A 27,718-nucleotide genomic window follows, 5' to 3' on the forward strand; every position below is an offset into this window, starting at 1 on the left:
AAACACGTGGAGACTTTTATTAATGGTTAAAAGGGAGTGCATTACCTTAAAATGTTTGCATTTTGAGCTACCATTGGAAGGAATGATGCTGTCAACTCACTTGTACTTTTATATTATTTTGAGATATTGGGAGGAACTTCAGAATTAAAATCCAAAGAATCCAAAGAAAATATTAATAACGCCTGGCAGGGTCTTTAAATGCCCCCTCACCACCCCAGTAACTGTAGTACAGTCCCCTATTCAGAAAGACTTCATCAACTGAAGATTTCATCTTAGTCTTTGGAGACTTTTGATGGACTTTTGACATTTTATAGACTAACAGAGGAAAGAAATAGAAAAATTCTGTCAAACATTTTTTTCCTGAACTTGTGCACACTGACTCTACAAAATGTAACTGATTAAAACCATCTGAAAAACACTGGTGGTATAAGAGGTGAGCTGCTACATCTCCGAACAATCAAATCGCACACTAAATCAATGAATAAAAAAAAAGGATAATCAATAATCAAACAAAGCTGCGGCCTTAATGCACATGCAGACACACAGAGCCCGGTGTTTTATTTTATAATGCTGTTTATTCTCACAATTGGTTACATTGATAAAGTGTACAAATCAGTGAGCAGCAAACGGAAGCCAACACATCCATCTGTGGGAAATGTGTGTGTTTGTTGTTGTTTATGTGTGTGAGCTTGACAGAGACGCTGAGAGTCCACTAACCTCCTCCTCCTCCTCCTCCTCCTCCTCCTCCTCCTCCTCCTCCTCCTCCTCCTCCTCCTCCTCCTCCTCCTCCTCCTCCTCCTCCTCCTCCTGACTCCCAGCTCTCAGTGCACTGTACAAGGTGAACATATATTTCCTTAATCTGCCTGTTTCTGCAAAGCGGAGCTTGTTGTAGCGTTGTGAGTTAACCAGGGACAGAGACAATGACACCGAGTCCAGAGACTTTACTCGCCCCAACTAATAAAATCAGTATATACCTTTATAAAATAGAATAAATAAAATAAAAAATATTTCTGTTCAGTACATACAGTCGCTCTTTCAACCATCCAAGGGCATGCAAGGCTTTTTACGACTTTCCATTTCTCAAGATCAAAAGAATGCATAGATAATTGCTCAGTTAAATTCAGTATCAACTTAATTGACAACTCTGAAAATTTCCAATCACCTCTCCTTTTTTCATTATTTGCTCTCGTATTTTTCTTATCTACAACAATGTATATCAGTATTTTACACTTTGGCCATTTGGTGAGTTCTCAAAAAAGGCATTTCATTACAAGAAAATAATAGAAAAACTACAGACATTCACAATGAAAAGATAGCTTATAACAATGATTAATGCCAAATGTTACGTTAAATTGATATTATGTACACACACGCTTTGTCATCTCATTCACATTTCAACATCCTTGTGACAAAAGAAGGTGATGTGGCTGAATCTGCTCATCAGAATCTCAATCACACTCCAGCTCCTTAACCTTTGACCTTTGGCTAAACCCCGACCCCCCTTTAATGTTACTGTTGCTACACCTGTTGAGCTTTAGTTTCTCACACGGCATATGGGCAGTTTGGGAACAACTCATAGTAATTTCTAAAAAATTACGGTTCTTTGACTTCACACAGAGGTAAAAACAAGCAGCTTCTCATTCTGCGACCAATGATTTTAGCGGCTGACTGTCACAAGCAGATTTTATCAGCTTGCAAAAAGATGCAACCCCCCAAACTATTGGCGTATCGCATATCGGTTTTCACACTCACTGTCTTAACTTAACATTCATCATTCATTAGACATTCGATGTCCGGTAGAGGGGATTAGCTAACGATCACTTATTGAGGTTCAGTATTGATCTGGTGCCCCACGTCCAAGAGAACCGCCAGCTGGAAAATGTTTTTATTTAAGTTGCATTAAAGGACTTCATGAGTTATTATCATACATCCAAGCTTGTCAGATATGTGATAATAAGGAGCTAACAGTGTTGAATTGAGATTTGTGTGAGGAGAGACTACAGAAAACAGACCAAAAGCAAATGATCTTGTGGCACTGATGAAAACAGTCGTACAGTAACGTGGGCGATGGAAAAACAGAGAAGGCGCATTCAAGTGAACAGAACCCTGGAGACAGATAGATAGCAGCCCAGGAAAGGCCCGTTAGTTTGAGTCAGCACGTCTCTCTGTCGGCTTTCCTCTGGAAAAACAGCCGAGGCTGCAGGTGACGCGTGTCTCTTTCTCTCCTGGACAAAATCATCACCCCCAATTCCCAGGTACAAAACACATTCCTCCAGTCTTGTTCTGTACATGATTCCTCTCGCCGTTCTTTTTGTTTCCAATCCCCTTTTATTAGTGGACATCAAGTCTCTGAGGACTGATTTTGAGGTGGGATTTAAAAGGAATAATCTGTCAAATTTCCTCCAGCATGTGTATCAAAGAGCAGCAGCAGCAGCAGCAGCAGCAGCAGCATGCTGATGTCTCCTGTGTTTGGAGCAGCAGTCGAGTACTGGAGAGAAGAGGAGGGAGGGGTAACAATCCGTCCGTATCCGCTTCTCCACCTCCTCCTCCATTATGGCTATCATCTGCCTTTTTCCGAGGGATGGCAAAAGAAAAAAGACATAGAAGTAAACAGGAAGTATATGAAGGATGTTTCGGGTGAAAGATCACCGCTCGTTTAAACCCTCCTGGCTGATTCTTGCACAGAAACAAAGAAATAAGAAGACGAAAAAAACAATGTGGCTTCGGATTTCTCACCCCTTCAGTCTCTTTGAGCAGCAGCAGTGTAGTGATATTGTCTAGAATGGTTCATTTTTATATAAAAAGTTCATGCAGGATCAGTTGAACAGGGAGGAGTGTGAGAGTGTGAGAGCGAGTAGACTGACGGCCAAGTCTCTTTAGTCTGTAGCCGCGTCCTTCTTTCATTCATTTCAAACTGATGGCTTTCATGATTCCTTCCTTCCTTTTACTTCATGTTTAAGTCTACTGAGGACAATGAGGCAGAGGAACCGGGGGGGGGGGGGGGGGGAGCCACTACAGACTACAGACTAAAAAGGACATCCAGGTGAATGACGGGGGTGTGGCCAGGTGTGCACGGTCATGCTGGCAGCACAGGCACAGACACAAATACATTTAGAGCATGGAGAGATCAGCGGATTGGGCAGCAACGAGCTCGCTCATCACACGTGCTGTGCTTGAAGGAGCACTTCCTACTTTCGTCAGTTTTTGCTCTTCTTCTCACTCCTTCTCTGTGCTGAGGGGGATGAGAGTTACTTCTATGTACATGTTCACCTTTAGGATCATCACTGTGGGCGTTCCTTCTTGTCTTTATTCATCTCAGTTATTTATTTATTCACTTTTTGAAGAAAACAATTTTGAGTTGCTGCTCAGGAGCTGACAAACTCTTGAGGTGAAATTCCAATTTTAGTCCTGAAGAGCGAAGGAATTTTGACAGGGTTTCCCGAACCCTGAGGCTTTGCTTTGTTTCCATGGTTACTGGGGTCTGTGGTGGCGACAGGTTTTGGCAGCGATGAAACTAGTTACCATGGTGATAGGGGGTTGTGGCAGGGAGTTGTCAGTGCTTGACCGTGGCTACTGTGGCAACTCAGTGACGGGTCTCTTCTGTTTGAGGGTATCGATTAGAGACAGGACGCCTCTCTTCACGCTGGTCGAGACCCGACGGGACACCGAGTCGCTCTGGGGTGACGAGCCGCAGGCCTTCTGGGAGGGGGGTCGAGCCACCAAACACTTCTGGTACCGCAGCTGAAGGAGAGAGAGGGAGAAAGACGGAAAGAGAGAGACATACTGTAAATAACGTAGAGTTACAGCTGCTGAGTATACAACTGTGGAGGTGTGTGTGTGCATGTGTGTGTGAGAGCTGGACTGCAGGCTGCTAGCTGTGATCAATAATAATGACTGATGGTTCTTGTCACTGTGAATCAGTTTTGGTGTGTGTGTGTGTGTGTGTGTGTGTGTGTGTGTGTGTCCATATATCCAAAGTTCTGTTGTGTGATCAATAGCTCAGCCAGCAGTCGACTAATCTTGTGACTCACACACAGCAGAGAGGTCAGAAGATGAGTAAAATCCACTAATAGGCTGCATTATAACAGAACCTCACAGAGGGCATTCTGGGTTGTACATTCTGGACATTATAATGGTATTATGGTTTTATTGCAGTGGTTACTAATTCAAGCAGTAAACAACAGGTAACGCAATCTAAAACACTTAACTTTAAACAGAAAATCTATGCTAGATAAAGTTGCTAGGACATCCAGAGACAACTGATGCTGAAAACCCACTTAATTTTAACTTCAGGCATCTCTTGGTTTGAATGCATGTTTTACACCAACAGTGCTTTGACAGAGGGCCCCGTTACAAACTGAATACAGCATATGGGTTGGACAGTAAAACACCCATCTGTCAAGACTGAAAGATCCCAACTAAACTGCAGACAAGGACATTCACTTTCAGGAGGAGAAGCTCTAAGTGTCTACGCCTGCCTGTCCTTTAAGTGTCGATAACCTTTGTTTAAAAATATCGCATTTGCATTTGATACATAGAGTTCAACATATTCATAAGGTTTTAAATGTTCTGAGGATTTTAAATAAAGGGTTTCGTAAGTTTTGCTAAGGAAAAGGATGTTGATTCTTCTTACCTGGATACAAAAAATTTTTTTTCTTCACACCATTAATAAACACAACATACCCATTTCTAATCCTCCTACAGTCTAGAGAACAAGGTGATCACTTGAATTAGTTTTCATGGTGATGTAGTAATTACATACACTTCATTTACTGCAATCTAAGTAACTCCAGACCACATTATTGTAATAAATGTTAACAGTATTATACCTGTGGGACAATCCTTTATTTCTAATGTAAGCTCATCAGAGTCGGCTCGGTGTGTCTGAGTCGTGTCGTCAGCTCTGTGTTCTTGCTCGGTGACTCACCATACACGCTGCCTGGACAGCCTCCGACACGTTCCCAGCGTTGGGCTCGCACCAGAAGACGTGACAGTCAAAACGATGGCCGCCAGCGTCCATGACGAAGGCAAACGTGTGCACGTCGCGCCCAACGCCCATGAAAGACAGGAAACGAACACGACACTCTACCAGCACTTCCTCTTCGTCCTGGAGTCAGAAACGTGCGAGTATGAGATTAGTCAAGACTAGTAGGGTACAAACATGTACAATTCTAATTGTAAACCACGTTATTGAACTTTACTTGCAGCACTTGTAGGCATTCATATAGTTACATAAGTTTATACAGGGGAGGTGCCGCGTAAAACTGCAGCCTCCTAATAAACTGGAGGAACTGGGCTTTAAGTGTCTTTATGTTACAGCTGAAATCCTTCACTTACTTCACTTAAATAAAAAAAGGAAATTTTCTGTCATCTGCATGGTTGAATGTTGTAAAGATTTAACGGGGGGTGAAGTTTTTGCGACGGTTAGCGGCAATTTTGTGTCATTGCTCCGTGGAGGCACCTACCTTTCTGGTTGACAGTGTCAAAAAAAGTATTTTCAGTCCAGCGCACAAGTGATGCGTTTTCTACCATTTTTGTAAAACTTTAAACTGTGGTGACTGAAGGAAATAAAGTTTCGACCTAAAGTTCAGTAAATCCCATAACGCCAAAACTATTTAGCCTGTTACCACCACTTTTTGTCTTGTGTGTGGACGTTTTTTTTCATATCCTATCAGATCTTAGAACCATGGGGAGTTGCAGGTAATAGCAGGTGTGTGTGTCTTTGCTTTTTTCACCTCCTCTTTGCTGATGGTGACAGTAGCATCTGCCACATTGAGGGCTACCGGAGTCCAATCCTCTTTGCTGGAGGAACCAATTAAACTTTCTATAGCTCCGTTCAGTATGTCCATGCCTGGAGCAGAGGATGTTAAAAACAAACATTCAAAATTAAAATCATACCTGAAGTTAGACTATCAACATCAACAACTTCCTTTGTGTTTGAGTGTCAGACTGACCTATTGGTCTGGCCACAGGCAGCATCCCAAGATAGAGCACCTGAAACTTCTGAACAAGCTCCGTCTTTGGTGTGGGGAACTCTGCTGGGGAGAATCCACACACACATTTAACAGCTGCTCATTAGAATGAATATTTAATTACATGTAAACAACCAACGGTGCACATTTATATTTCTGATATATCTAAATGTCACAATGTTTTAGATGCACTGTGACAGACTTGGCTATTGACTGAGCAATGTGAGGAATGTGATGTTAAGTAATTCTGGTTCTCGAGTTTGTTTAATTTAACAGAACGTGACAGCAGTATAATTCACAAACACACATTCTTCTTCTCCGTGCTGCTCTAGGCTTCGGTTCATGCACTGTAAACTCTACTAGCGGGAGAGTTAGTCTTCAGTTCTGCTTTTAAAAGATGACCTCAATATAAAGTTCTTTAATATACTATTTGTTTACTAGATGTTGTCATTTCATAACAGCAAGCTGCTCTGGACAGGCACAGTGGAGTATAATTGCACATCCTCCCACTGAATCTCCTGGTCCTCCTGTGAAGAGCTGATGTCAGTTTCTCGTATTTTAAGGAGAGAGAGACACTGCAGCTGTTTGATTTGATGAGCTGTCAGCAGCAGACTGAGCTGTTGCTGCGTCTTGTCTAATCACGTGTTTATATAAGTGACAGTGCAGCACTGGCGATCATTTTCCTCTCTGACGGTGTAACAGAGAGCTGACAGGAGAGAGAACAGTGACTGATGATGACAGAAATATCTGTGACAGTGACAGAAAATATCTTGCTGTTATCATGTTTATGACTGCATGAGAGAAGCCATTTAAGTCAAAAATACACACCAATTCCTTTTTTATTTTTAAAAAGAAACAATATCTTGTAAAAAAAAAAAAAAAAAAAAAACTTTTTAGCTGTTTACATTCACTATCTGTCAGACTATTCAAAAATGAGGAACTCCCTCCACGTCTCCTCTGTATATTTGACAACGTGAAGGTGAGGTGATCATGGAACATGGGCACATTTTGCTCGTGGACCATCAACCCCTAAATCTACAAATTGGAAAAAAAAAAAAAAAACTGTAAAAGGTACCCTGTCATGGTTTTAATGACTATCAGAGCTGAGGAGCAATGTTGTCACAAGTGAATCCCTGTTTTGATTGTATTGTGCTTTGTGTTGTGCAATGAGCACAAGGAACAAGAGAACTGCAAGCTTGTAAAAACAGCTATAAACAATGCAGGATTCAAAATGTAAAAAAAAAAACAACATCACCTATGTAAATATTTTATGAGGAAGGAGATGCATTCAACACATTTATCAAGGACACAAAATGTGTTAACACCACACAAAACATGGCTTTGTTTATAGGAAAACTCCAGTGACAGTGTGGATCTTTTGAAATACACAAAATTATTTATTAATCAAACTGCATTGATGCTTCACGTCGTACTTGTCAGACGATGCTGTGATGACAATTTCTTTTTTAAGACTTTCTGCTCTTACAAATGACCAGCTTGAAAGCAAGTAATTTCTAAAAGCAGAAATCTGCATATGAATGCAGATTCTGTAGGAAAGTGATACGATTTTAGCATTTTAATTGTTCTGGTTACTTTTTGTAGTTCGAGTTGTATTGACTAATCATGTTTGAGTGAGCTCTGATTGCATCCAGGTAAACAGTCCGTGTGGGGAGCAAAACAGGCCGGACACATTGGCTGTAATGCAATCTCAGAACCCATCGACTATCATCTGACAACGATTAATCTTTTTCTTTGTTTGTTTTTATCTGCATTGATATGGGTTTAACAATGACCCACACATGGAAGATGAAGTCTTGGCCTGGATATCCATTATCCATTATATGTATATCTACTGGCAACATTGGAAGCCCCAAACATTGGCCCTAGCCCCCAGAGGCTAAACTGTCATCAGACAAATGGGTCTGAGATTAAAAAGCATGCAGTGTGTGCAACAGAAGTGATAACTGCCATGCGTCTATTCATGCACGTCACTTATTACATTCGCTATCTCACACTCTGGGTGAGGCCCTCTGTGTATGAAGCCTACCTTGTAAAGGGAGATCTAGTCCTGCCTGCATCCTGTCATGGAGAGAGCCTCCTGCCATCGCTTTGGCATTCTTTCTCTCTGTCATTATCTGGAGGAGAGAGAGGGGAGCGAGAGCAGATACAGAAGTATGAGGAAATAGTGTGTAAAAACAGAGCAGAATCCATATACCGTGGCAGAGACACTGGGGAGGAGGGAGAAGAGACAAAGACAAAAATGTGTGAAAGTGAAAGAGGATGAGGAGGGGGGGAGATGAAAGAGTCGACACGAAAGAGCTCGGGAAAACCTGGAGCAGGTTCACCCCTGATGCTGTCACGCTGTCTACCCATTTCACCTGGGGAGCACACACACACAAACATACGCATACACACACATTAACCAGGTCAAAATCCTCTTTCCAAAGCAGGGTAAAAGCTTTTACCTGCAGTGCAACTCACAGAGAGAAACATATATTGTATGTGCAAACGCAGAACCAGGTGGAAGAAAACAAAAATCATTCACACACGCCTGGAACACCGCACATAAATTATACATGTCCTCAATCAGAGTTTGTCACAGTGATTCTGCATCTCAGCATCCCCTGCTGTGACCAACTCTCTGCCTTTCCTTATTCATCCTATTTTGTGTGAAAAGTCTGTATTGAACAGACTCGATGTTGCATAATTTAGGTTGACGGTAAGATGTGGGACACTTAGTATGAGCATAAAGGATGAGAAGAAGGACAAATAGCTCCCTCTCCACCTTTGTCTTCTAACAAATGACTTGTCAGGAACACACTTTGTTCTAGTCAATGGTCATAACAAGGTATCTGTGGATGACAGGGGCTATTAAAAAAACCCCTTTCAAAGCAGTACATTGAATTCAACCCCAAATTATGAGTTTGCATAAAGAAAGATCTTTTCTAAAATTGAGTTAAAGTTCTACAGCTATAAAGGTGTTCTTATTGGGACAAGGACAAAGGGAAGCCCATTAATTCCAAATGAATGAGAATAAAGTAAAGGCGATAAAAGACACGGTTTGAATGCAGTTCTTCCAACCTTGTTTGAATCTGTATTCATCTAAAAGTGGACATGCAGTGCAGAGAAAACTCTGATTACTGAATTTTGGGAGAAGAAAACTTTGCTTGGCCTGCAATTCAGATGAGTTTAATCTTGTTTTTGGACTTTTTGAGGACTGCAGAGATTAAAACATATGCCTGGATTGTGGAATAGTAAATACGATATAGGCACTCTTGAGGCTGGGCATTTTAATATGTTGAATGAATATATTCTTTCTTGGGTACCACAACTAGAGGTGCTTGTAAATGTTATGCATAAATGTCTTGTTTTTGCTTTGGAAGTGTTCTCTTTCCTATTATTCAAGGTGTTTCAGTTTAGTGTTTTTTGTAAAATTGAAATGTGATGATGACCATCAGCACTACGTTTTCTTGTCTCCCAGAGTTCCCTGTTGAGTGTTCGAGGGAACATTCGTCCAATAAGCGGGAGCTTCATCTATCTGTCTATCTGCCAAATCCAAACTTGGCCTTGTGTCTCTGGACCCTTCTCCAGCCCGTGCCACTTACCCGGGAGCAGATCTCATGCAGGCTGGTGGCGATGGCTTTGGCTGGCGTGTCACAGCGAAACACATGACATTTCAGGATCCTGGTGTTTTTATCTCGCGCCACATATGCAAAATCCCTGGGAGAAAGGAAAACACTGGGTCAATGAAGACACACAAACAGAAGAAAAATGGCAGGTGAAGATGAGAGGAGAGGTGTGTGTGTGTGTGTGTGTGTGTGATGCTTTGAGACTGACAGCTCTTGGAGAGATCAACTGCCCTTTATCAGTCGGATGAATTAAGGACACATACACACATTTTCACACACACACATGTACTGCGAGTCGATGAACCCCAGAGATCAATAGAGTAGGGTGATGCAAGAGGGAGTTGAATGAGTGACAGCAGGGAAAAACGTTCCCCCTGGGGCCCACTGGAGCCAAAAACAATTACAGTCCGATGAATAGACGGGATGAAAAGAAGAAGGAAAGGAGACGCAGGGAAAGAGAGAGAGAAAGAGAGGAATGAAGACGTAGAAGAACTGGAAATATAGATGCACCAAATTAAAACCAGTGCAGTGCACACATACACACACACACATGTTGATTTACGTCATGCAGAAAAAAACTAATCTAAATAACTTCCTTCAAACTGTGTTTCAATATGTCATGCAATAGGAAACACAGGCCTGAGGGTTAACAAGATTTCAGAGTCCAGCCCCCATGAGAGACTCTCCATGAAAGATTTGTGTGTGTGAGTGTGTGTGTGTGTGTGTGTGTGTGTGTCTGTGTGTGTGTGTGCACTTTAAAAAATGCTTGTAGACAGAGAAAGACAGAGGAGGTCACCTTCACTTCCTACATCTGTGAGTGTCTGCGCACAATGCTCCAGTACATCAAGAGCCACTTTGAACACGAGAAAAATGAGGCGCAGAGGAAATTAAACAATAAGGAATGACAGAGATGATGGAGAGATACTGTAGGAGGGTGGAGGGATTAAAGGAAGGAATGTGTTTACCTCTCTCTGTGTCCAAGGAAGCAAGGGAGGAAAGGAAGGACTGTTAGTAGAAGAAAAGAGGGGAAAAAAATCCACCAGCTGCCTACTGGGGGACATACTGATGGTAAACAGGCAATAATACACACACACTAATACACAGTTATATACTGTGTCATTTTCTTAGCTCTGACAGAACAACGTCCCAAAAACATGGCTTCAGGAGCAGTGTAGAAAGTGCATGTGTGTGTGCATGTGCGTTGAAGGGGTCTAAGCAGCAATGCAGACAATGTTTTTTGATAGAAACTGAAAATGTATGAAGGAAAAGGGAGAAATAGCAGAACAGAAGGATGTTCAGAATGGGCACAATTAGCTTTAATTGACTGCTGATGGTTTGTGTTTCCTAAAAGAAATAAAGGGGAATGAGATGGGAGTTTCTAAACGCCACATTAAAAAGAGAAGTTACTAAGAGGGAGAGTCAGAACAGTGCGGGGTATGATGAGAGAAATGTGAAATACTGGGAGAGGAAATTGGAAGTGAACTGCAACAATGTACATGATAAAGATAAAAGTGCAAAGATGAGGGCAGAATAAAACAGCGAGATGAGAAGAGAAGATAAAAGTAAGAGGGGGGGAGAGAGAAAGAGTGAGAGAGAAAGAAAGAGAAGGGGAGGCGGGGGGTGATATCTCATTTCGAATATAATCTTATCATCATGCCGACGCCCCTGAAAATGTCAAGGTTGCTTTGGGAATCTGTAATCTCTATGGCGATAATGAGTTTCATGGCACATGGTAAGGAGAGGGGGAGGCACTGGGGCACTGTTCCCATACTGACACAACCACTACAGTCTATCGCAGGGTTATAAGGGTGTGTGAGTGTGTGTGACAGAGAGGGAGAGCCACAGAGGGAAAACCCCTGCTCCAACTCGCCCATGAATAAATAAAAACAAAATGTAAAATGTGCAAAGATGTGCAACAAATCTCTGGATTCCTACAAACACATCTTTAGTATTTAGTATTCAAAGCTGTGGAATGAATTTAGGATGCACATTTCAAACGATGAAGAGAAATGTCTGATGCTTATTTCTGTCCTGAACTACTGCACATTTCTTTGTTTGGAGCTTCTCAGCATTGCAAACTAACTCTTTTCCTTTAGAACATCCTCTAGCCACCCACAAGCCAGCCACCACGCATGCACCCACGCTTGATTTTTTACACTCAGCCTGAGTCTCTGTATATCTGTGACAGGCACACCTCACACTGGCTGTAAAAATCAACCCACAAACTACCTGCTGAGCAGCATCCCCTACAGACAGAGGCCTGATCATTCGTGTCCGTGTCTGATCCTCTTTTTTTCCACTACTTAATAATAAAAGAAAGGAGCAGAAGTGATGGTTCCAAAAGTAAGCTAAAAGGTATACAAGTATACTCACAGTGGTTTGCTTTCCTATATTGGCTGGTAATCCTGGGTACGGGAGCGTCTTTAGACACTCATACCATCTATTCCTGGTGATACTGCAGGCGTGCACACTCTCCTCAACCTGTCCGCTCCACACCCAGTGAGCACTAACCATACCTCCCCCCCAGCAGCTTTATCCTCCTCTCTCCCTCTCTCCTGCCAAAACCCCCATCTCCTCCTCCTCCTCCTGCTCCCTCTAACCATCTCCTCTCCTCCCCCCTCCCTCTGCTGCAGCTGAGGTATTCCCACTGCTCTGACTTTCCTGCTATATATGTAGATGTCGATGGTAGAAATAAAAGCAAAGCACACATTATTTTATCTGACCTGGTCATCTTACTGTTTAAATATATTGTTACATACCACAGCATGCATGTGTGTGAATGTTTGTGTGAATTAAAGAAGAACAAGATGCCTGAGGCAACTGAATTCTGCAGTTCTGCATATGCCAAGAGCTTTTAGCCTCGTCTCTTTTCCTGAGTGCACTCATGCTTGTGTGTGTGTGTGTGTGCGCGTGCATACATGTGTGAGCACGTGCCAGCTCGAATTATACAGTAGCTACCGACCTCCCCAGTCCACATCACCCGGCTGTGCCTGATAACCTACATTCTGTTTCTTCTGGTGGAATCAGCAGCAGAGCAGAGCGCCCTTCACTGGTCGCCCCGCAGCATTACCACACTGTGTTTGTCAAAAGTTTCATTTTAACCTTCATGTATGCAGCAAACGGTTGTGAGGCACATTTGCTTTTACTCAAACGTACAAATTCAGGAATATCAAACCTCGGAGGCGCCCGGCACTGAGACAGCCCGCTGCTGTGTGCGAATTTGTGTTCCGTGAAGCCGACTGTGCTGAGCTCAGCTGAGGTGAAAACGAGGGACAGAGACTCAGGTGGAGATTTGTGGTGAAAGAGAATAAAGGCCATCCTCCCTCTCATCCTCTCCTTTGTACTGATGAATTAATCTTTCATTAGCATCCCTTCATCATCAATCATTAACTCATCTCTCCGGCCTGTCACCACACCACCCTTCTGATGCCCTCAATTGTTACCCTGACCTTTTACTGAGTGTGTGTGATGCACCATTGACTTCATTTACACTGGTGACTAATCAATCAATTAAAGGTCTTTAAACGTTTAAACCTAAACAACAAAAGCCTCAATGAGTCATGATCCAGATGACTGGTAAATAACACTGGAATCTCTCAGGATATTTTCACTGCAGAAATGCTAAAGATGATTTAAATTGCAGTATGCATTCTGATTAAAAACAAAAAAGGAAACCTACACACACAAAATGACATTCTTACACACTTATGATTAATCATGAAGACAAGTAAAAATAAGGATAAAAAAAATGGATGTGGTTGGCACGATGACTGACCTGCCATTGTCCCGGCCAACGCCCCAGACCCGGATACTTGCGATTGGCTGAGAGTGAAGCACACTGCGGTCCATGGGGTCGACTAGGTTCAGCATATTATTCTCCAGCACCAGGTACATGTCCTTCCCCTGAGCAAACACACACGCGCACACACACATACACACACAAATTCTTCAGATCCCCTCACAAAAACATGGCATCTTTATTTCCTGAAGCTCAAGGCATTGCAAAAAAGAGGTCCTTTATAAGGTCAAATGTTTTCTTTTACTTAGTTATTAAAGTGTATTTGCCTGTGTGTGCCTGTACGGTGTGGTGTGCATGTGTGTGTGCGCCTCTAAATAAATTATCAAACCTTAAAAAGAGGGCTTGGGAGATGAAAGGTTATTGAGAGAGGGATGAAGCTCTCTCTCTCTCTCTGTTCTGTCACTTCACATTAAACATAACCACCGCAGAGAGAGAGAAAGACTTCATAACAATGCTCCACTTTCCGCTCTTCATCCTCCCCTCCTCCCTCCATCTTTTGACATACATTTCAGAAGACTGTTGCCCCGGCTAACTTCTGTTGCTCTTTTCTTTGCTCCGCCCTTACCTTTTAAGTCTCCTTCCTGGCTTTCTACAAAATCTCCTCCTCTCCAAATCCTTTATTTCCAACTACTGTGAACTTGTCATCCTATTTCTTTTTACATCCAAACCAAAACACAGAAACATGCATACTGTATGACTACAGTTTCTTCTTCACCTCTCCCCAGATGCCAACTGTGTCTCGGATGTCATTCTTGCAGTAGGACAGCTGTCGGATGCAGTTGTTAACAGCAACGCTGCTCTTTCCAGGAGCCAAGTCCTCCTCAGCCATTTCCACCCATCCCAGGGAGCGCACGGCAAAACACTGGAAGACACACCAAGTGATGATGCTATCGCAGCACAATACTTAGAGTCATATCACGACTTTCTGTACACTGACCAGCTCCAATAAGGCTTAAAGGTCATTTTTTACACGACTTTAAATGGCAACTCCTTCGTGTTTGAAATGACAAACTTGGGGATTATGCGTGTACAGCCATTACAACAATTTGAACTCCTCCAAAATGAAAACAGAGATAAAAAGATGAGGACGCATGTTGGTAGACAAGAAGAGACCAAGAGAGAGGACAGGAGAGAGACCCATCTGTCTGTCCTCAGCAAGTATTCACTTGATTTCAGCGGTCCATTCAGAAAGAACTGCAGACCACTGAGAGCAATGATGAAAGAGGTCAGAGAGAAACAGAGGTGAGAGCCAGAAAATAAAGTGAGTCACTATCACACTAACCAGTGGCATCATAGTTTGTTGTGGCAGACTTGCTCACATGTGAATCAAATGTTCAAATCGAACACATTTAAGTATGCATGCATGAAAAGTGTCTTGTGTGAGAACAGTGCCATGGCAAACACAAAGTATAAGTACTTCACAGCAGGACAGACAGCAGCATGATGTCTTCAGTGTGGGGGTGTTTATAGCTGTTGACTTGCAGCTGAGTGGCGCTGATGAGTGTCTGGCTCACTCACTCACTCACTCACTCACTCACACACATGTGCAGACATGAATACACAGGGTAAGGGTTCCCACAATGGTGCTCTCCATGTTGACAGCAGTCTTATTAAAGTTGTGTTACAGATTCAGACCAGCAGGTGGTAGCAACAACAGGACACAAATAGTCTGTTGTGTCTTAAAAGTATGTTTCTTTGTAAGGATTAGTTGTTTTTTTAACAAATGCTTTATCGTCTGCTTTAGCAGTTATCTGGTCAGTGTTCTACACTTTGGCATAATAGAAACTGTTGCTGTATGGGATGTTTTTTGTATTTTACTTTCTTGGTAGGTATCCAATCTTGATACTGCCGTGGGCTATTTGCTTGAAGAGTGTGTGTGTGTGTGTGTGTGTGTGTGTGTTTGTGTGTGTGTGCTACCGGACCAGATGCACTGACTATGGGTCTGTGTTTGTGTCTGGTATTCATCACAGTGTCACTGTTGCTAAGGATTGTGAATTTCTGCCAGACAAACACACACAGAGGGGGAAACAGGCACCAGACAGCCAAATCAGCACCACGTCATCAAGCTGAATGTTGGCTTTCAACTCTAATCTGCAATGGTTTAGCCACACACACCTTGGTGTGTATTTTAGCCTTCCTGCAATCTGCTGCAGTTAGTGACAGGATGCAATCACACTGTACCAGATCAAACGAACAGTGAATCTTCTTTCTGTTGAATAAGTTGGATTCTAAATTCAAGATTCTAAATTAATTATTATACCTTGAGCTGACAATTACCGGTAAAGGTATCAGCAGAATGTTGGCTTTGAATGTTTAAGAGGTTATTAATGCACCAAAGTGCAGCAATGAACTGCACTTCCCTGTTTCACCACTTGGTGGCAGTATTGATTAAATCTCTCTTTACTCAGATGAGAGCACAGGAGGCCACAGGAACATAAACACCACCATGAATAAACAGGCTTTAAACATCAACAGACTCAAACATACACACAGCATCATTTCATGTCAAGAAGCCATGTGTGGTGGAAACCTTTGCTATATTCTACAGATTTTAAAAGTAACGTATCAGAATTTAACATTGTGCATGAGATTACTGATTCTGCCTGCCCCAATTACAGATAGATTAAAGATAGACATGCACCATGTAGACTTTGAGCTGAAGTCTAGTTTGGAAAAAGGCTCCTCACCTTTGCTTCTGGATCACTGTTGACACTGCTGGACTCCTCTTCTTCGACTGTTGGACGGTTCCTGGAAATAAAAGTTAAAAAAGGTAAAAAAAAAAATGCAGGATGTAGTTATATGTTTACCAGTGCAACCATTAGCTGCTTTACTAACAAGATTCCTGTCCTGCGTGTGAAGGCCACAGGCAGTCATTACACTAATAGAGAACATGGAGGCATTTCCTGTGTATAAGAACCAACTTCCTGCTTTGTCTGACCTCATTTAGCTCTAACACTGATTAAGCACAAGATTAGAGAAACTAACCAAACAAGCTTGCAGAGATTCATGCACAGAGGTAGATTTTGTGTCTGGTTGTGTGTGTCTGTACAGGTACTTTACCTTAGCTTGAGTGATGCATAGCGAAGTGTAGCACCCTCAAACTCCTTCAGACTGGGATCAGGGTTCACCGTTGCTGCCTGCAAGTCCTGGTACACAGAGGAGACATCAGAGTGTGCAAAATGACACCAAATTAAACCCCACATCTTTGGCGCAAAAGGCAACAAACTTAAAGCCCATTTTACCCATGTGACCTGCAATCCTGTCTGGTAAAATTGTCTGGGTTCAGACGTAGCTTTTGTTGTTCACAGGTCTCTTATATGAAGAAAACCTTTGATCCCACAGGACACAACAGCTCCAGACAGACAAAAGCCTTGTCGTCTCCAGTACTAAGTTTTATTTTTAGGCACTTTGTAGTTGCTATGTGAAAGTGATCTAGATGTATTTTGATCATTTAAGCAAGAGGATATCAAATTCACATTGCTCTTACAGCAGCATCAGTGTATTTTAAGTGTATTGTGTAGAAAATACTTTTAAGTATATTTTCTGACAGCATAGCTTACGACTACAGTCCTGTCTGGCGTCAATTTTCAGATTTTGGAGCTTCCTATTGTTAGATAAAGCTTCATAATCTATGAAGACCAACATACACGTGTAAAGACCACCATGCAGTACACATGGAGCTCTTGAAAGAATTACATGCTTGTCTGAGGAAAGCTGGTACTTTTGGTCTAATGGGCCGCTGAGCATCTAAAACAAAAGTCACATTGGCTCCTGTTCCAGTACAACACCAATATCTTTAACTGCTATAACATTCATGGGTTACAGGGCACATGGGAGAGGGGCTTAAGACACAAACCTTGCAGAAACTGTAAATATTTTGACCCCACACAGCTTATGCCAGCATGCATCCAAGTGTGGGCGGAATGGCCTTGCTGGATGGAGAAATGGCGAAGGTGTGTTATGTGTAATGGGGCATGCCGCGTCAAGGGAAGAAAGTTAACATGTAGTATGTACATACACTTGTGCGCGCAAACACTTTCAGATATGTGTCAGCAGGAAAGAAAGACAACAATATTTTCTGGACACAAGTAGAAAAAGGAACAACCTCTTGAGTGTGTTGCTGCAGCCAAATAAGTTTCACATTTCAGGCATGAGCAAATGCTGTGGTTGGTGCAGTTACATTTATGCTGAAGCATCAGCCACACATGCGTCCATTTAGGCAGTGAATTTCTCGCACATAATGCATAAATGCACACACTCAGCGAGTGGGTGAGGATAGTCCGAGAACAAGCTTCATTGGCGTTGGGTGCATTATACTTGCCTTCCACACTTCACTATCAATCTTTCCGCCAAAATCACTCCAGGGCTGTTTCTACACACAGCGTTAAAACATGTACACACATAGTGGTGGGACAAAGATTGGGGTTCAAAGGTGGGAGGAGAGCAAGGGAAGAAAGACAGAACAAGGCTGTTAGCTAACTAGCTCACTCCACACCAAGTGCCTGTTGCAATAAGGAGCGACCCAACAAAACATTTCTTAAATTAAAGGCCGTCAATCAAGACTTTAAAATGTTTTCTCAAATGTTTCTTGCTCCCATTGAACATTCACCTCCTTACTGAGAATCTACTGATTCTTGATTAGTAGAATATAACACACAGAGCACACTCAGATTTGGACAGTGACACTTGTTTCCAGTTCTACCACAGCCACCAACAACAGTCAAGACAAATCAAAAATCAAAAAACACTACAATAAAGTAAATAAGTAAAGTAAATATTAAGCTCTGAAAATAAATACCTAAGAGGACTTGGTGTGAAGGTATTAACATATTGCACTCTGACTGAACCATCTTTCCTTTAATCTCAGTCTTAGTTTTATTTCAAATGCACTGGAGACAAATCAAATGAAAACAAGCCACAGTCCAAATACCTGCAAACTGCACTGTATGTGATACAAGTAGACATACATATACAGCAGTATACACACACATACAGACATTATAGGTGTGTTTTTTCTGTCTGTGCCACACACACAAACACACACACATAATTTACGTTTAAGACTATTGAGCCAAAAGAGAAGAAGAAAGGTGTGTGTGAGGAAGGGAAGGGAATGTGGAAAAATGCTAAAGAGCTCTACCTTGTCCTCATCTTCATGATGTTGAGAGTGACACTCTTGATCAGGCATCCCCTGTAGAGATGTGGAGCGAGGCTGGTGGGAGACAGAGAGGGAGACAGAGGGAGACCAAGCATTAAAACAATGACTAAAATCTGCATAGTGAGGATTCAGCAGACATGATACTTCACCATGTTTGTCTGTCTGCCATTTTAGCTCGTGTGTCACAGGCGACCACTCGAGCAGTCTGCAGATCAGTCTCTGCCAGATAGATGTGCTAGATTGAGATTCTGGCACATCTATCTGTCAACATCAGTCCATTCTCACTGGATCAATATTTTATCTACACTGTGGCCCTCTCTATCAATCTCCTTTCCTCTCTCCGTTTCCCTCCATCATTCTGCATGATTGACTGATTGACTGACTGGAGTCCTTTCTCTGTCTCTTTACCCAGCTGTCTAGTTGCATATTTCTGCCAATCCTCCACTAATCTCAGTCTACAGAAACAGAAAAACAGGCATGCAATCAGATAAAAACACTGCCCGGTCTAAAATTACCATATGGAGGCATAGCATTAATGCTTACAACAGCATTCACAAACAGTAAGTACATTGAAACAAACAAAAAACCCTTTTTGTTGGATACATACAAAGTAGCAGCTGTTGACAAATCCACATGTGGTGAGAGTGGGCTCATGAGTGGAGAGAGGCTCCACTGAGCTGTCAGAGGTGGTGCTGCCTGAGCGAGTTGACGCCCTGAAGAAAATCTCTGCCTGGCACGACTACACGCACGAATGCAAGCACACACACACACACACACACACACACAGAAGCACAGTTATTAGAAACTGCTATTATCAATTCATCTTTATAGTTGTGTTCTGTTATTTACTCCTCACAGAGCCGAGTGGCTATTCAGGGATTAATTCGCTTGTTAAGACCAAAACTGAGCTTGAGCGTGATTTAGTGCAACACATAGGGTGCTGATATTTATTTTTTAATTTCTCTTATGCCCGTGTTCTGCTTTGTGCAACTTAATTTAAGGTCAAGATCACGGTCAAGGTCAACATTTTCATTTTTACAAGCATGGCATTTCTAATTGGTATAATGTTGATAATAATGAACAGCTATACAAACTCACTCTAAACTGACAATGAGGATTTTATTTTTGACTAAATTGTATTATAATATTAGTTATTATTTTTTTCACATTTGGCTATTGTTCAGCATATGTTTGTATTTTAATCTAGGTTTGAGTTCATTATTTTTATGTTAACTTATAATTGAGACTTCGTTATTTTTCCCATTGTTCCTCATTATCTCTTTACACTATGGATGGATGGTCTTCGGACTGTTTTCAAACCACAATTTAAGCCTGATCACTGCCATGAAGGCTAACAAACCATTTTCCATCACAGTTAAACAGAACAATTGGACATGTGACCGAAGTTAATTTGTAATTATTAAAAAACTAAAATGCACATGTGTAGGTTAGCTGTTTTGTCACTCACCTCATGGTCAGGAGTGGGTGAGGGGCTGAGTGAGCCCAGGGAGTGTTTACGTGGTGTGGAGGCTGTGTGGTCGCCCAGGGCCTGGGACTCTGTCTGTCCAGGGGGTGCTGGGCCGGTGGAAGGCCTCTCCCACTGAGTGGTGCCTGTAGGAATGTGCCAATAGTAGATACCGGCCATGTCTGTGATCTTCTTCCATCCTGGAGGCAGGTCAGGGTCTGTCTGGAACGACTGCTCACTCCAGATATCTGCCACAAAGATGGAAAAACACACATTTGGATGGTTTATTGATGTCAACAGGCAAAAAGTATAAATTCATTAAACTGACGGACCTCTTACATACTTAACTTACAAATGCAACACACCTGTCTGACTGCCCGCAAACAACAGAATACTGATTTTTCTTCCACATGATCAAATCGGCCTCTGTTAAGTCGAAGTTAACCTTCCCACGCTCGCATACTAAACGATATCAACAGCTGACTGGGATTACCAGCATCTGCTGCAGCTGTCATGTAACAGCCGTGCTTTCCACAGACAGCAAGTGAGTGAAACTTATTAAGCATTTGTGGCATTTGTGCAACACACCCATGCACAGACCTTAAACATTTCTAAATGATAAAGCAAATAATACATTCCAAATAAACATAAGAAAAACACACAAGCAGAAATAATCCTTTCACATTTAGAACAGTTAAACAGATGCTAGATACAGTCCATATTAACTTGCCTAAAGTAGAGTTTAAATATATTAGGACTTGTTTGACATGACACAAATTAGGATATAGTATTATTTTCTGGCCCCTAGTACTTGTATTAGCGTCTTCTCTGAAGTATCATACAAATCTGCTCGCCCATTTCCATGGGTGTAGGATCCATTACGGGGTTCTTTAATTTACTGAGTTTTTTTTAATTGGTCCAAACCCCTAAATACAAGATTTATAAGATAGATCTGGGTGGATTACCAGCTGTCCAGAATTATGCCACAAGCCAGATTGCCTCAAATATTCATGTAACAAAACAAAATTTAAAAAAAATCCGTCCACTACTAACGCGAGAAAGGCTGAGCACTCAGCTTAGATAGAGGCTTCTCTGGAGGACCACCAACACTGAAATCAAAACATCTGTGACAGAAATTGCAGGAGGCAACAAAACCAGAGCCAGGCAAAAATGAGGGACCACGTCATTTGTGTCATTTATGTTTCAAGATCAATATTTATCAGCCCGGTCATTGTCATCTCATCTGAAGGTACACACACACACACACAAACCCTCGGAGGAAAATACATCTTTACCTTAGACTACAGTTACAACTGACGTCTGTTTTTTGTCCCCTTTCCTCTGCTCATGCGCTCATGCGCACACGCACACACACACACACACACACACACACACACACACACACACACACACACACACACACACACACACACACACACACACACACACACACACACACACACACACACACACACACACACACACACACACACACACACACACACAGCTATTGATGGCATTTTTGTGTGTGTGAAGCTGATATATTGGCAGTGGTGGTAAAGATGAACCACAACTGCATTAGGTGGTGTAGCAACTCATAAAGGTGATATAAGCTGTGAGGGCCTGGTCAGCTGGTGCTGCTGTGTGTCTTTGTGTCTATATGTGTGTGTGTGTGACTGCACAAAGAGTTCTCAAATTGCTGACCATGCTGATGAAACACAGCCCATGGGCCTGTCGCCATGACGGCAGGCCATATGTCATCATGACAACTGGGTCGGTCCAGATTGAGAAGGAATTCAGATGCACACACACACACACACACACACACACACACACACACACACACACACACACACACAAGTTATTAAGACTTTGGTTTATTTAATGGAACAGAAATCAGCCACAAAGCTTCGCAAAATGTGCACATATGTTCTTGGCATAAGCAAACATCCACTGAGGTTTAAGATTGTGCTTTAAAGCAAGGAGCTGGGAAGAACTGCCTTCTGGGAGTTGCAGTCTTTCATGTGCAAAAAAAAAAAAATAGGTCAGAGCCAGTAAAACTACATCACAGAGAACCTGAGTGTCTCTTCTGTGAGCAAGAGGGAAGATGGTGACTCAGAGAACGGATGCCAGGATGAGATGAACAGACTATTGGATGTGGATTAAAGCATGCACGTATACAGAGAGGAAGGGTGAGAAAGAGAGAGGGAACGAGAGAGAGAGAGAGAGAGAGAGAGAGAGAGAGAGAGTGAGCACTGTTTTAGTGCTCAGGCTGGCTTGGCTCGAGTGGTATATCATGCCTCACAGTTAGCAGTGTCACCGTCTGCAAGCACTGTGGCAAGTGTGGAAGTGGAAGGAAAAGATTAAGCATACCAACACTGAGGCTAGCAACTGGCATGCACCTATGCAGCTCATGGAAATGTGCCACAGAGAAGCTACAAAGCAGTTAGCCTATGATAGCCTCGGTTAGCATGCAGCTCCATGCCAGAGCAGAGTTAGGCAGAGGGGGAGGGGAGAGCAGTGAGCTTGTGGAGCAAAACACACACATACACATGTTCTCTCTGGTAAGCACCACCATACATACACACTATCATGACCAGAGCGATGCACACATTCAGTCAGGACACACACACACACACACACACACACGCATTAATAGAGCATGCACAGACCACAGAGTCTTATGGCAGATATTCAGAGAACGATACCATCACAGGGAAAAACTTCATCCCTGTGTTGGAAGAGACAGGCACATATACCCATGCTTGCACTCTCACTCTCACACACACACACACACACACACACACACACACACACACACACACACACTTTGACAGCGTTCAAACTCTAACCCCGCACTGTAGTTTCCAGGCGAGTCCGACAGATGCACCTACCCTCGTAATTGACAATCACAATGGCCAGCATGTAGTCTTTCCCCAGCATCATAGTTAGCTAGCTGCCTCATACAGCAAAGCCCAGTGCTGTGACCAAAGAGAGAACCCCAGGCAGAGACAGAAAGAGACAGAGAGAGGAGAGAGAGGGGGAGACACTGCGATAGAGGGGGTGAGGTAAAAAAAGAGGAGAGAGAGAGAGGGACATGGAGACACGTTGAGGCGGAGAGGCAGGGAAAGCATGATGTGAAAAGAGAGGCAGAGAGAGAAAAGAGTGAATGAAGGGGGGTGCAAGCGAGAACAGGGAGAGATGGAGGTAGAGAGGCAGAGCGAAATAGAGGGAATGATAGATAGAACAACAGGGAGAGATGGAGGTTGTGTACCCCTTGCAGCTGAGCTATGTTTACTGTTGTTTTCTTTCCTTTCTCTATCAGAGCATCAGCAACATCAACAGCTGAAATGAGCCTCCCCTTTCTTCCCTGTCCTATTGCAAACATACACACAGGCACATGGAAGGAAAGTGGAAATCTTGCACACTTGTCCTTGTTTATCACTTTGTCGATCCTTTCCACCTTCCCTTTCGCCTATCTCGGTTGTCCTGGCAACCCCCAGATCATCTTTCATTCAGTATCATATCCAGAGGAGGTGCAAGGAGGAGGAGGAGGAGGAGGAGGAGGAGGAGGAGGAGGAAGAGGAGGAGGAGGATCGGAGAGGGAGGGAGACATACAGTAGGGCTGATAAAGAAGCAAAGAGGAGGACCCAGTTTGACTGATGGGTGGTAAGATTATGGATAAAGATGGAGAAAAAGAGAGAAAAAGTAGCGTGACTGACAAAAAAACGTATGTTGCTGTACTGCACTCATCCACATTCAACCCATGTTTCCTTGCAAGTGTTATAATGCGTGTTGCTGTGTGAGAATGTGAGGAACTTCTTTAAATGACCTTCCTCGACTCAGTGCGCGCACGCATGTGTGCGCACGCGTGCATGTGTGTGTGTGTGCGTGTGTGTTTTGGCTCCTCTGTGTGAAAGCAGTGTCATATTGGCTCTCTAACCCGCAACATCCACAGAGGAATTTGACACACACCTGGGAAAACAACACGGCTTTGTCAATATAAGAGAGAGAGGCCGACAACACTATAGATGACTATGTGTTAGATATCGATGAATTCAACATGAAAGACGCCCGCATGATGATTATCGACTCTTCAGCAAACCCTCGGAGGACAATACATCTTTACCTTAGACTACAGTTACAACTGACGTCTGTTTTTTGTCCCCTTTCCTCTGCTCACACACACACACACACAGATCTACTCTGAACATAAGGCCCTCCTGTGAGAGAATTATCACTTTGGAATGACATTTAAGATGATGACGAGCAAGAGGAAATCAAAACAACGCACAACAAACATCCAGGAGGACAGGCTGCTGGTATTTGCAGAGACATGAAACACACAGATGCTCAGAGCATTCAATTGAAAAAGGACAGTGAGTCATCAGAGACCTAAAAGAGAAGCATCCCGGGAGGGGAAAAAAAAATGCAGAAACGAGGCTCAACAGCTCAGAGCACTGCATCTTTCTCAGACTGACAGGATGGTTTACAGCTGAGCTCGTGTCAGAGGTCAGGGCTGCTGCTCTAGAAGGGATGTGTTTCATGCGTCTTACAACAAAGCACAGGGCAGAGGGTTTTCAGGGCCCAATTAAATTGAACGTCCAGGTTTTTACATAACGCTGACGAGGAAATACAAAGACTTTAACAGGCTTTCTGCAGAGATAGGCAGCAAGCGAGTTTAACAAAGTAGAGGCCCACGACAGAGGTGATGACTCGAAGGGATTTCTTCACTATGGTCACAAAATTCACCCCCAAGTTCTGCTACGTAAAACAGTATCAATCAAAACAACTTTGTTTAGATCCATCCTCCATGTCAGGAAATTAAACTAATCTCAATCTATCTGCGTGCGTGTGTGTTCTTTACTTCTCTTAATAACCCTTTACTTCACCCTTGGCGAGGGTACGGCTGAGGATGTGAGTGCAACTGTGAAGTTGTTTGGATGTGAAATGTTAACGACATCATTGTGAGAAAACATTTAGGGGATCTTGACCTGTTCGGGTTGGTGGCCTCTCTGCCTCAGATGTGTGTGGATAGTTGAAGACCCATTCATTCGATCAACACCATACTTGGTGCATCATACAAGCAGTACTTCAAGGGCAGCGCACTAGCTTATTCAAACTAGAAATCCAGACACTTGATTTACTTAAAACATATTTGGCTTATCGGAATAGATAGAACAGATTCCTAATTATTGGACCCTAACCAACAATACAGCTGAAACAATTAGGTGATTAAACAATGCAGCAGCTATTCTGAGGATTGCTTAACTGTTTCCAAGCAAACATGAAAAAACATTCTCTCTTTCCAGCAACTAATTGAAGATCTGCTTCTTTTCTTTGTTTTATGTCATTGTAAACTGAATGTACTTAGGCAGGCAAATTGAAGACATCTGGAAGATGTGATTTTATAAATCAAGAATTTAGGAAATTTGATAGAATAATGAAAGGAACCAATAGTCTTTACATTTATACAAATATAGGTATAGTTTTTTTCTTACTCTAATTACAGGAAGAATACCATACAAACTGACTTCAAACCCCGATCCTGAACAGCTAAGACTCTCAGTCAGTCTGCATGTTGCACCAGTACACCTGTTGGTCAAAGTGGGATAAAAACTAAAGCTTCTCTGATGGCACACACAGCTACAGGCCCTTATGGAAAGGCTCAGCTGTAATACTGGAGGTACACCATTCTCCATGTGTCTGTATATGTGTGTCCAAACTGCATGTCAGCTACAGATTTTGTATTAACTCATGACTAGTTTGCAAGCCCCGTTCTCTCACACACACACACACACACACACACACGCACACAAACACACGATCTAGCTTGCTAACCACCCAAGAGGTTGCAAGGGTACTTCCTGTCCCAGAGGGATTCTGGGAGATTTACTGGAGGTTGGAGTGTTTATTATTCTGTTCCAGCAATGTCTGAGTTCTGAAAACGCCCACACATACACATGTATATATATACACACACACACACACACACACACACACACACACACACACACACACACACACACACACACACACACACACACACACACACACACACACACACACACACACACACACACACACACACACACACACACACACACACACTCTTGGTCACCATAAATGGAAACATGTCATCAGCAGTGTGGTGAAACCACTACATAGCACGCAGGAGGAAAAAAAACAGACAAAACACCAGAGTATCTGACACACACTCACATGCCAAACATCAGCGAATGACATGGGTGGTAAAGTTTACTGTAATAAACTTTTTGCAGCATGTTTTGTGTTTGTTAACATGCGTACCTGTCTCCTCTGGAGAGTTGCTCTCCTGGGACAAAGTGGTCCAACTCAACTCCTCATCACTGGGGTTCAGATTCTGGATGCGGTTCAAAGCACAGTCTGTCTTTGCCCCAGTCCTTCTGTCCTTCTTCGTCTCTGGAGAGGAGGAGGAAGAGGAGGAGCACGAGGCAACAGAGAGAAGGGGTGTGTCCTCTGGGCTGGCTTGCTTGGGTGGAGAGGGAGGAGGCGGCACCGGGGAGTCCTTGCCTGATTTGAGGAGATTGAGGCTGGAGTGGAGGTTAGAGATGAGCTCCAGGCCTGAAGAAACTTTGTGATTCTTCACAGGAGACTCACTTTGTATCACCAGTAAAGGCTTCTTCTCCTCATCCTCCTGCTCCTCCACGACCACCTCATTTCCATCTTCCTCAGTCTTCATCTTTGACATAATTTCCTTCTCAGACAGAATGCTGATGTCATCGTTCTCCTCTGCCTCAATGTTCAAGTCAAAGCCCAAATCTGTTGTGTTACCGTTCAGTTTGAGCTCCACAGTCGTGTTAATGTTGCAGTCTATGTCTGATTCGGTTTTCTGCTCTGGCTCTGCCTCACCGTTAGTGTCTGGGTGCAGTTCAACATCTAGCTCAATGGCACCATCCTCCCGGTCATTATTGGTGAGAGTGTGACTGTCATGCTCCTCAGCTGTATTGACATTGAGGTCATCTGCTCGAATTTCTGAATTACACTCAGGGTCCATCAGTTCAGGGCAGGTTGTGTTTTTGTTGTGATCCTGACCGGCTTTACGAAGCTGGTTGACCCCATTCTTGGCTAGTTTGGGATTGTTGGGGGTTGAAGACTGTGATGGGGATGATGACGGTGATGATGAAGATGGCACAGCCTCTCCGAGGCCCATGGCAGCCTGGATACTGGTAAGTGCATACTTCTTGCGACACTTCGGAGGCGTGGCGGAGCCCTGTTTGATGACATCACTGCTGAGCAGCTGATTGTGGGAGGAGCGAAGGCTGAGTGAGGTGGGAGGCGTGGCGGCAGGGCCATTGTGATTGGTCACATCTACTGACATCATCATGGCACAAGACAGTTCACCTAGAAAAGGAAGAGAGGGGGAACACAAAGTGAATACATAAGTGCCAGCATTAGCTTTGAAGGAGGCCCAAAGCTCACTTTCTACAGCTAATTTGCATTGTAACAGATATTATTGCTATGTAATGCAAAAGAAGGCACTGTTAAAAGGAAAAAAATGTGCAAAATATACAGTGTGTATTATATTTAAATTCAATTGAAAAGAAACACTATAATAAAGGATAAACAATTATGAAACTTATAATAAGTTTGGTTTGCACCGTCATAGAAATCTTTAATCAGCAAACATCAATTCAAGTGTCATGAATGCATCAA

The 27,718-nt window shown here is 42.9% G+C and overlaps 1 protein-coding gene across 6 annotated transcripts in view; it reads right to left on the reverse strand.

The window, feature by feature from the left end:
• Positions 1-803: 803 nt before the first annotated feature.
• Positions 804-27,718, reverse strand: part of apbb2b (amyloid beta (A4) precursor protein-binding, family B, member 2b) — a 43,724-nt gene continuing 16,809 nt past the window's right edge. For 3 of the 6 annotated variants that reach the window (XM_070856419.1, XM_070856418.1, XM_070856421.1), the window contains exons 4-18: positions 26,333-27,406; positions 20,027-20,271; positions 19,166-19,297; positions 18,541-18,612; positions 17,722-17,772; positions 16,461-16,546; positions 16,088-16,148; positions 14,116-14,262; positions 13,377-13,504; positions 9,578-9,692; positions 8,020-8,107; positions 5,955-6,038; positions 5,736-5,851; positions 4,928-5,107; positions 804-3,741 (exon numbers count right to left, since the gene is read on the reverse strand). In XM_070856419.1, the coding sequence (XP_070712520.1) occupies positions 3,571-3,741; positions 4,928-5,107; positions 5,736-5,851; positions 5,955-6,038; positions 8,020-8,107; positions 9,578-9,692; positions 13,377-13,504; positions 14,116-14,262; positions 16,088-16,148; positions 16,461-16,546; positions 17,722-17,772; positions 18,541-18,612; positions 19,166-19,297; positions 20,027-20,271; positions 26,333-27,406 (2,750 nt within the window). In that variant the 3' untranslated portion in view covers positions 804-3,570. The remainder of the gene's footprint in view (positions 3,742-4,927; positions 5,108-5,735; positions 5,852-5,954; positions 6,039-8,019; positions 8,108-9,577; positions 9,693-13,376; positions 13,505-14,115; positions 14,263-16,087; positions 16,149-16,460; positions 16,547-17,721; positions 17,773-18,540; positions 18,613-19,165; positions 19,298-20,026; positions 20,272-26,332; positions 27,407-27,718) is intronic. The other 3 variants (XR_011587157.1, XM_070856422.1, XM_070856423.1) reach the window with 3 other exon arrangements.

This window comes from Pempheris klunzingeri, chromosome 3 (genome assembly GCF_042242105.1).
Source record: "Pempheris klunzingeri isolate RE-2024b chromosome 3, fPemKlu1.hap1, whole genome shotgun sequence".
In the NCBI taxonomy this organism is placed as follows: Eukaryota; Metazoa; Chordata; class Actinopteri; order Acropomatiformes; family Pempheridae; genus Pempheris; species Pempheris klunzingeri.